This window comes from Pinus tabuliformis, chromosome 2_1, assembly GCF_031772625.1.
Source record: "Pinus tabuliformis cultivar Carrire ecotype Pingquan chromosome 2_1, CPIR1, whole genome shotgun sequence".
Lineage (NCBI taxonomy): Eukaryota > Viridiplantae > Streptophyta > Pinopsida > Pinales > Pinaceae > Pinus > Pinus tabuliformis.
In genome coordinates, this window is record NC_142299.1 from 954,669,601 (window position 1) to 954,680,787 (window position 11,187).

Genomic DNA, 11,187 nt, shown 5'->3' on the forward strand with positions numbered 1-11,187 from the left:
ATGGCCATGAGAATGGGGTGGATCTCATGCATTGGCTTTTTCCCACGTGCTAAATGTGTTTGTTCTGACCATATTTTGCATTTTGTTGTACATTTTCCTATTGAATGTGGCCAATTATGCTTTGACTTTTCTTTTTAGCTACATCAACCTCTGACGCATCATTCCAAGCCTGACCCAAGGTATGGGAAAGGGGAGGGGGAAGGCTAACCCTATGTGGACCCAGTGGAGGGATGTGGACCCAGGTGGGAGGAATGATTAATGGGGTTATAATGAGCGGAAGGAGGGTGATATATGTGGATGAGGGAGCAGGACCACGCAACAAAAATTAGGGTTTCCAATGTAGTACCATCCTGGAATCCTAAAGGTTAGTAAAAGAGATCCCACGGGCCTGGGGTTCAAGGTTAACATTTAAAAGAGGTCTAGGAGACAAGAGCACAGACCTATCCCACTCTTTCCACCGAATCCCCCCACTAATCCATGATATGCAAACTATAATACTCAATTACCAAATGACAAGGCATACCTTTAGGCTCGGGAGGCCCACCTTCAAACATACGACCATAACAGATGGGTGAGGGACCACATGGCTGGCTCAGGTGGTGGAGAAATGGCACACCGAACTAGTTGATGGCTTGAAGGGGTTGTTTGCTGCTGCCTGAGGACCATCTCAAAAAAAAAGATTTTCTCCGAGGGATACTAGCCACAAAATGGTGGGTAACAAGACCTATTGTAAAAGAAAAAGAAAAAAGATTAAATGAAAATTTTTGGGAGAAAATCCCCTCTAAATACCAAGTCAGCCTACATGTCAAGTCGGCCTTGCCCCAATGGACATGTCTATTCGCACCCCTTTGAATTGTATAAACAGAGGATGGATGGAGTTCTTTTCTGTTGAAATTTCTAATTCTAACACGTTAGAAATCCCTACTGCATTATCTGGTTTAATTTCTCCTACTTGTTTATTCCATTAACAAGTTATTTATAAATATAAATATTGAAAAAAACACAAATGCAACCTTAACAAATATACATATCAACTACTGAAATAACTGAGACAAACACACCAGGGACACCGTTATTTTTGGATAATCGTCTCCGAAATAACCCAATGCGGGAAATCCGGTGCAATAGATATGAGGGTTTTATTATTATGCAGTTTTCGAATACATCTAGGGTGCTAGAAATGGCTCACCAAAAGAGAATGTCCTCGGTAGTAGTACCTCTCCTCGGAGATAGATATTTCAGCTTATCAAAAATCGGATGAATGATCCTACAACAACAATGGTAGCTCCTTAGCTGGATAGCGAAAGCTACTCCAAGCTTCTCTATTGCTCTGCGTCACCCTTCTCGACTCACCAACACTCAGTCTGCCCCACGAAAATTCTTCCGGCACTGCATCTTGGCCCTGCTAGCCTTTGCGTAGCTACTGAAGCCTTTGTGTGAATTCTCAGACCCTCTGTGTAACCCATGCTAGCCTCTCCAGCCTTTGCGTAGCTCCCAGCGGCCTCTGTGTCAGCCTCTCCAGGCTCTGCGTTGTCTCTTTGGCACTATCTCTGCCTCTCTACTATGTATTCTCGGCCTCGTGTCGAACTGCCCCTCGCTGCAATAGATCAATGGTTTGATTCTCTTAGCAAACCCCGCTCCAGAAAATCGAACTGACTGATCGATTTGGTGTGTCTCCAACTGACCCTCAAGCCTCCTCTTATACTTTTCCTGTTGAGTCTTCAACGGCCGAGATTAAGTCCCTAATCAACGGCTAAGATTAGTTTTGGCTTGATCCATGTCATTTAGAACATTCTCACCTAGTTTTATATTAATAGCCATTAATATTTTAATTTCCAAGTTTAGACTTAGGAACCCCATTAAAAATATTAATTATTTTAATATCTCTCCAACCGGGTGGAATTTCCCCAAACCATTTTTGGGTCTTGAAGATCTTATGTGCCTTAGCCTCTCCACCAATTTTGCATGGCTAGAGCACATCCGATGCTACCACAAATCAACATTTTGGACACGCACACTTGGATGGTTTTGGTCTAAAATATCGCGTAGAAGATGGAGGAGATCAAGAACGCTGAAGTTTGGAAGAAGATCTATGTTGGTGCATCTCTTGTTGTTGGTTTCTTGCTAATGAATTTGCTGGAAGGAAGTTTTGGCTTGGCATCTAGAGGAGGAATTTACGTGGTTATGGGTCATGGATATCTCATTTGATCTTATTCTATAAGAAGAGATTTTCTGGGTTTCCCCTTGGAGGGGTTTTGCTTTGGCTTGGATCCTATATATTGTGTTCTATTGTCTTTTGTGATCTTCATGTTTATGGTAATTGCTTGATGAACAAAGAAAACATTATAATAATGATGTTGTTAGACTCACAAGTAATTATCAAGAATGCAAATATAAGATAAAATGGTAAAACCTTCCGATTTCCAACATGGTATCAGAGGGAGGGACTGAAGCATAAGATTTTGAAGATCACTCAGTCGGCTCGTCTCGGGTCTCTCGAATGACTTGAGGCAAAATTCTTTTTTAGTTGGTTCTGAGCTTGATGCATTATGATGGGTGAATCTCTGCAATAAATTTGCATGATATGGCTCGTATCACATAGCTCGAAATATATTATGACTTATATAAATTATTTAAGTTTGTTAATCCTTGGACTCACATTACAGTGAAACACTCACTCTCTGTTTTAATCATTGTGGCATGGAATATAATTAAGTCATACTACGGATTGATGTGTTTCACACTAAGCATCAAAATGAATATAATGATATGGCTCGCACTATTCTATTCCATAGCCAGGGACCATATTATTTTAGTGGTGTTGAGTCTCTGTATTATAAAATTCTCGTGGCATAGTTCGCAATTGTTTTCTCTACAGTAACTTCTCCATGATGGCCAGAACCATGGCTCATTGGTAAGCCCGCGAATGGATCACTTACGTGACTCACTATGGGTGGCTTTGAATTATGTGACAATTCTTGTCATAGCTCGTTGTATCATCATATGAATCACATATGAATGAGCATCTCGCATGAATGTAATCTCTAATATGTATGCAGTTTATATTGCAGTTTTGAGACTTGCGCTATACACATATATAGAAATTTGAGATCACATGGACTTGTGGCTCTAATAGATGGCATCACTCATATACTGGCTCGCATCTGTTGAAGTGTTGTGGCTCATCATGGCACATTGTCCTGTATACAAGACAACACAGTTACAGTAACATCGCTTTATGACTCACATTTATGGAATCTTGTAATGTTCCAAATTGAAATTTACAACATATAATAGATGCATGAACTAAGCTATAGCAAATAATTTTTTCTACACAGGGACCTATCAATAAAACACAAGAAATAGGGCAGGGTGAATAATTGAGCCATTTTATTAATGTGGAGAACTAAGTACATCAGATAATAAGAAAGATAGAACATGGGCTTGCTACAACAAGCAAGGCAAGATCCCAGGTATATATGATGGTATCCAAATCCTGGAAATGGATCTACTACCAAATCTGCGTCCACCGAGAAAAACTACTGTTGCCATTGGAAAGGAACTATCGATTTAGCCCTCCAAACTGCTCCAAAAATTATGAGAAATTAGCCACAGGCACTACTCCACCAGTTCAACAAACCCCAAAAATATCTCGCGAACGCAAGTGGTGGAAATGGTCCTAGAATAAATTGCATCCTCTTCCAACAATTTCTGCTGCTGGTTGTTGGATGGGACTAGGAATTCTTCCCTCATAAGTGCTCAAAAAATTCTGCAAAATTTAATCCTAGCCTCTTCTCACCAAACCCACAAAAACTGAGAAAGGGTTTGGGTTGAATCCAATGTGCCTCGGTGACCCCATGAAATGTGTACGACTCTAACTAGTGGAAAAACACCCTATAGAAAGAATTCTGTTGTAGAAGGCCAATCAATTCCTAGAAAATCTCCTCCAACCCCTACAAATCACTCCTCCAAATCTCCTTATTTCTCCTTAACCCGAGCTCACCAATTCTCCTTGTGAAAATATCTGTGCAGTAGTTGTCTAGAAACCCCTGCACAAGCACTGAAATAGATTAATTCGTTCCCGCCAAAATGCCGCACTCTTAGCCCTGCAAATCACCAAGGAAAAACTCGTCCTGCCTATGGATAAATCTCTGCAAATTCTCTGGCCAAAACTCCATTGTTTGCTAGCTTCTCTCAACCCTTTGAATTTCCTTCTACGCCTTAAGAGAAGCATGCACCAATTGGAAATAGTTTGCAATGTAGCTCTTAGAGAAGCCTTGAGATGGACTCCTTCCTACTCCCCTAGGGTGACACTCAAAGTTCACCGAAGGTAGAGGTGGAATTCCTGCTCCGAAATTCTTTGTGCTGAACAACACAGTTGTCTTGGCTAAGCAACTCAAGAAACTAATGTTGAAATTGTAAAATGACCAAAGATCCAAAAGTGAGGCCCTCAAGCTCTATTTCTAACTTGTTGGCCTCTTCACCCCTTATGGTCCCCACTTTCTCTCTCTCCTAATTTGCACTTCCTTTTCTTTTCTCCCTCCTCCAAGAGTGTGAGTTCCCTCCTTGGGTTAAATTTCTCTTTCTTGTGCCCCCCACATTCCACTAGAGCTGCTGTTTTCCTTTCTTCTCCTAACTCCCGAAATCGTAAATGTCCCCTCTTTCCAAAATTGCCTCTAATGCAGAAAATAAAAATTGGGGACATGACGAATCCACTCACTTGATTCTAGGTGTCGTAGGATCTTGGTTTGTTGGCATCAACTATACCTCATATACTTCAACAATAAGGTTGAAGATGACTGCGAGATATTGTTGATATCTACAACAATGTATTGAGTAATTGCATAAAGCTGACCTGGAAAGATTCAATATGAAAAGTCCACACTTGTTCTTGTGACATGATATATTGGCATTGCGTTGACATCTATAGTTCCCTGTGCAATCACGATGGCTTGGCAATGAGCCCAATGTCATGCATTGCGATGATATAACTACGGTAACTATGCTTATAAGGGAACACATTATATGCCTAGGTTCTGCACAATAACAACGTTGTTTGGCATGTAATTTATGGTTAATGAACAATCGTTTGATAACTTTGGAAAAACCGACTTGAAGTTTACTATGGCTCGTAGTAAAATATTCTATTTAATAGTGAGAAAAATGATTGTGATAATAACATGAAACAATGACATCGATATTTCTTTAAGTAGTATGATGACCTAAGAAAGGATGATGTTAATGAAGCCGACTTAAAGAAAGTTGTTCAAGGTTAGATCTTTGCAAAAGAAGAAGCTATAAAAGGCATGTATGATTTCTATATGTTTTGTGATCATTTAAGATGGTCCACATAGATATGGATATAAAAGGTTTCTAGGCTTTTGCATTAGCAGTGTGGTTTTGCAATTCCTCGTAGGTCTTGATAACCATAAAGTTTCTAGGGTTTATAAGACTTGTACATTGTGAAGTCTTGAAGATTCTTGGTACTTAGGGTTTCTAAACCCTATTTAATTGAATTTATCCTAGGAATAAAAATCTTAACCCTAATTGCTTGTTCCCTCTTATGAAACCCTAGCTTTTGACATCTAAGGTTTGCAGATAATCTAAGGTATATGGTAAGCCCTAGCGAGGGTGGAAATTGGATAAAATCTAGGATTTGACATCAAAACCCTAGGAGTTCACCCCCCTGAGGTACCATACAAACCCTAGATTGACAGGATTGACTTCACGCTCTTGTATTTGTATATTTTGCTTGGTTGTACTTGTTGGCAAAAAAAATTTCAGGTACGTAAAGGAAGCAAGTTAAGAAGGATGAAGGAACAAATCAAAGCACTGATGGGCATGATGGAAGGAGGGAACTTTAAGGACCTTGAAGGAATTTGATACTAACAAAAGACTAAGCATGCATCGTTGTTTTTTCTAGAAGAGTCTTGATTTTGTATGGCATCATAGATAGAAGCACTTGATAGTAAAAATATTGGAATTTACTTGTTTGATTTGCTTTGGGAAAGATCATCCAGTTTAAAGAAAATAAGAACATGATCACATTGCATATTGTTATTCATTCTAGCATCTTCTAACATCACGTTGAAGGTAGTCATTCTACAAAGAAGGATCATCAAGATCCCATAAGGATCATCATCATGGAAGATTCTTGAAGTGGCATTATGACTGGTATATATATTCCATCTAGTTGGAACTAATATATCTAAAGGATGAAGGAATGCTAATGGTCAAGTTATAATAAAAGTCTTGGAAAGGGAAACTTATCTTTAACGAGTATAAGAAGCAATCTCAAGATGAATCGATGATTACATGAAAGCAAAGGTATGCATATTTGAAGTTATTCTTCCCTAGAGCATGGTTCATATCTACAGGAATCATGAAGGAAGAACTGATGTGCTTGGTAAGTCTTCCATGTGGTTGCATGATGCTCAAAAGAAGTTTGACATTCTTTGGAATGAACAAAGATCAAGACTCTTTCACAGATTGCATGAATATAAAATATTGATCAACATCAAGTATAGTTTCCAGAAGAAAAGAAGGGAGTTAACAATGACAACTCCAAGAAAGGTATTACCAATGTTTTTAAAACCGGAACCGGTGACCGGACCGGTCCACCTAATGAACCGGTTTACCGACCGGAACCGGTCTAACCGGGACTGGTTTGGTCTAAACGAACCGGTTTTAGAAAAATACATTAAATAATTATTTTTTAATGAAAAAAACTATTTTTAAGATTTAAAACCATGATTCCAAGCCAATAGAGACAAAATATGCAAAGATTGCTCATTGATATACCATGTAAAGCCTTAAAGGTGAATATATCAAAATGGGACCGAGTGCAATACATATCATCGACAAAATACATAAGCAATGAGGCTCTAAATGGCCACTAGAGTGCAAAAATAAAGCCTACAAACTATGGGGCCAGTGGCCTACTACAAGACTTCAGTCTAGACTCTACATATATGATAATAGTAATACTATAATAGTGATCAACATTATCACTTGAAGTTGAAACTTGTCATGAGTCTCAGTCATCATGATCAAACTCAGTTGGTTGAGTCTCGACTCCCAAACTGTGTAGCCACAAACTTCTCTATTGGTTCAGTGACTTGAGTCTCAAACTTCTGAAGGTATTCTGCCCTAATATGCCCTATTATTTCATTTGGTGCTCCACATGGCTTTACATGGCCTCCTATCCCAGCCAAGTGTTGCTTGAACTTGTTAATACCCCCTCCTTGAATGGATTTTTGGCAATATTTGCAGATCATTTTGCCATCAATCATATCACAATGAGCCCATGCAGTATCTTCGGCTTTTGGAGGCATGATGACTCCCTGGATGGTAGATCATAGAAGTGAGAAGTTTATAACACAAAAAAAAAAATTCATGGACAACAGACTCAAATGAGGAATTATCAAGTGCAAATCCTTACCTGGAAATGCAAACTAGCTCCCTTAGCCTCCTCTTGAAGATGGCAACTCCACTGACAGCTACACACTATCTCCAAAATAGCTCCAACTCCAACTCCAAGATGACTACTTCAGCAAAAACTCCACACTCTCCAAGCTCACAAACAAACTCACAAACACTCACAAACACTCCAAATCAGTTGTGTGAGACAATTGAGAGTGAGAGGGGTCTCTTATAGCTTGGAGAGGGCATTTTTGGAGGGAAAATACCTTTCCCTCCCCCCCAAAACCCCTAAACCACAAACTGCCTGCGCTTTTTCATAAGTTACGGTGGACTTGCCATAAACCGGCCGGTTTAGGACGGAACCGGCCGGTTTGCTACAAACCGGCCGGTTCCGTCCTAAACGGCCGGTTTTGACCGGTTAGGGCTAAATTTCGGTCACAAGGCAGGGTTAACCGGGTTTTTAGGCCGGTTCCGACCGGCAGGCCAGCTAACCGGCCGGTTGGACCGGTAACCGGTTTTTGTGAGCGGTTTTAAAAACTGGGGGTATTACAGGTTGGTAATCAAACTCGATCCTTGGGGACTCTGATGCATGAAGGAGGATTCCTACGGAGATGGATCATAAGGATGTTGATGCTTTGATGAGAAGGCCATCATGATGGGGTAAGTCTAATATTAATATTTGTTGTTGGTTATTTGGTTAACATACTATTTTGCTACTTGGAAGGATATTGTAGGAATACATGAAAAATGTTGAGGCAAGCTCAACATATTTGGCAATTGTGAAGTCAAGATGTGTTCATCTTGGGATTAAAAGGTAGCAACGCAAGAAGATAACTTGAAGGTCAAGTTCGTACAACAAGGAGATCACTTTCATGAGGAAGCAATGATCAACTTGAAGTTTGAAAAGGCTCAATAGAGTCCCTGCATGGATGATGACAAGACGAAAGTGATAGGCAAAATTGATGACTTGAACCCTATCACAAAGAATATGGCTCCATGATAGCAAGGAAGGAAGGAAGCTCGATATGATGAGATGCAGAGGAAAGAGGAAGCCATGCAGCTGTGAAGAACTGGTAGTTGATAATCTTATAGAGACAAAGCTATAAGGCTTGTGGTGTTGACTTCCCAAATTGAAAGGAAGTCAGGAATATCCTCTGGATTCAAGAGGGGGTAAAGGAATCTCCTTGAATAGGAGCAAGGATCTATTCCCGAATCAAAAGGAATAGGGATATCCTCTCTGGTTGAGAGGGAGTGATGTTGGACATCACATATGCATTCTCTTCTTCATGTGTCAGGCGCTTGAACAGGACTAACAACTGTAAGTCTAAGTGAAGGCCTTGGAGAGAGAATGGTGGAGGATTGGATAAGCATCCCGTGGTTTTGCTCGAGGATAAAGCATTTAAGAAAGGAAAGGGACCAACACGTTTTGAGGATAGGACAGGTGTCCAAGATAAGATTGGTCGAAGAGGACTGATATTCTTTGAGGATTGGGAATTCAAGATAAGAATATTCCTAGAAGGACATACTTAGTGAACATTCGGATAGGTATGTGCCATAGAGGTAGTGCGGTATCACACAAAAAGCCTCCCAACATAATGCTCTTGAATGATGTAGAGCTTATCTAGTTAGGCCTCAAAAGACATTGCTGGTTATAATGTTGATGCTTACAGATGGCTTATAAATTTGACTCTTCTTATGAGAATATTTCAGTTTGAGAATATCCTTGTACCAGGTGTACAATTATGAATACCTCCCTAGTTAAGAGGGAGTGTTGGAGAATGTAACTAGTTTTGCTCTTCATAATTTGTACCATTATGTATTTTATGTAAAAACAAAAGAAAAGAAAAAGAAAAATTATTATTATTATTCTAGATAAGCATGTTCTTCATGCTTCTAGGTTTTTGAGTCAAAGAGTCAAAGCCCTATTTTGGACCTATTGTAAAAGAAAAAGAAAAAAAAATTAAATATAAATTTTTGGGACAAAAACCCCTTTAGATGCCAAGTCGGCCTTGCCCCAGTGGACATGTCTATTCACACGCCTCTGAAAACAACTACTCCACAAATTTCTTTTTTATTAATAATAATAGAACACATTGGTCCAAACAAGTAGAAGATCTTGCAAGGATAACAAGCTGTCCCCTGATTGACATTGCCATCCACAGTTCCCTTTTAGCATTGAGATTTAAATTTATGATGTTCCCATGCTGAACAAGAAGTATTTCAGGCAGGCATTGACATGTCTATTATGATAGAAAGTTGTGCTTTTAGCTAACGTTGGTCTGAGGGATTTTAGAAGTCTTTGAATATCTTTCTTTGTTACTGAGACCTGAATTGCTGCATTTGTCTTCACAAAAAATGTACCATTCACATTGGAACATCAAAGTTAGGGTCTTTATCCTGGGACAGACCCTTGCATGACTCTTTTATTTAACTTTGGTGGTATGGTTTCCCCTTTTTATAGTGTTCCTTGTTGGGTTTCAACATCAATTGTTTTCTGATATTTCTATGCAATTAAAATGGAATAGAGGGACTGGTTCTCACTTTTTGGTCATAACACCTCTTGTTAATGAGAATTATTTATATATGTCAAACAGTGGTGTAGTTTTGGTGAACCGATAAGTTACTTTTGTGGAATATTTATTGAACTCAATAACCCATAATAAAATTGGTTACATACAGATTCCAGACAAACAAATGTGATTGTTAGTGTCTAGGTTTGTGGCTTTGAGTTTGTTCATATGTTGATAATAATATTTAGTTCAGTAACTGAACTTCATGTTCCACAGAAATTGCGACTAAGAATTGAGGATCCCCCAAGACGTAAGCATATGGTGTACCTGGGAGGTGCAGTTCTTGCTGGGCTAATGAAGGTATCTTAGGTTGGGACATGTTCAGTTTGTTTCCACTTCCTGTGATTAATTTTAACTGCACCTCTAATTTTATTTGCAAAAATCATATGCAGGATGCGCCTGAGTTTTGGATAAGCAAGCAGGAATACCAAGAGGAAGGAGTCGAGTGTTTAAGAAAATGTGCTCAGGCATAACTGACGGCATCCTGCAATACTGGTTAGGAGGCAAGGTCATAATTTTAGACAGTGCAATATAAAATGGTTATGATGTATCATTTTCAGTTGTCATCAAAGAAAAACCATGTTTCATATGTTTATAAAGGAGTCCAGATATATGCAGTTCCATGATTAGCATGTTAAAACAATCATGGAAGAACACTTAACAAAATTGGCCAAATTATTGCATCGTGTAAAATATTCTTTGATAATATATTACCAGTATAATTCCTTATGTGTCAACTATGGTGAATGGAAAAGAGAGGCCATAATGATTTTCCTAGTAGACTGCATTGTGCAGTTCTTCTACAGTTATGTATTCCCTGCAGTTTTTCATTCTTCAGAAGACCTGCTGGCCATTTTAGGTTTAAGTACATGAATCCCTATTCTAGGATATCTATTTAAAAATAAAAATGTTTTGTTTGAATAAACTTTGGAACATTATTGTTAAAAATCATAAGGTGGAGGATTTACAGTGAATCCTCCCACAAACTCATTCCAATAAGATAAACAAGATGAAATATGACAGCACTTGATGAATATAGAAATATGAATATTAATTCACATGGGGAGGAGAAAGAAGGTGAATTGGACATAGATGATCCCTTTAACCTTTTTCCCCCTTGTATGATTAGAGATCAAAAAATTATTTAGCTAGATATAACCTTTATGCCTAAGGGATGGATTTCTTTAGAGAGGAT

At 38.9% G+C, this 11,187-nt stretch overlaps 1 protein-coding gene across 2 annotated transcripts in view; it reads left to right on the forward strand.

Annotated features, from left to right (window-relative positions):
* LOC149203812 (actin-related protein 2) overlaps window positions 1–10,729 on the forward strand; it is a 240,248-nt gene extending 229,519 nt beyond the window's left edge. For both annotated transcript variants that reach the window (XM_089403570.1, XM_089403571.1), the window contains exons 14-15: window positions 10,209–10,292; window positions 10,385–10,729. In XM_089403570.1, coding sequence (XP_089259696.1) covers window positions 10,209–10,292; window positions 10,385–10,465 — 165 coding nt within the window. In that variant the 3' untranslated portion in view covers window positions 10,466–10,729. The remainder of the gene's footprint in view (window positions 1–10,208; window positions 10,293–10,384) is intronic.
* Window positions 10,730–11,187: the final 458 nt, after the last annotated feature.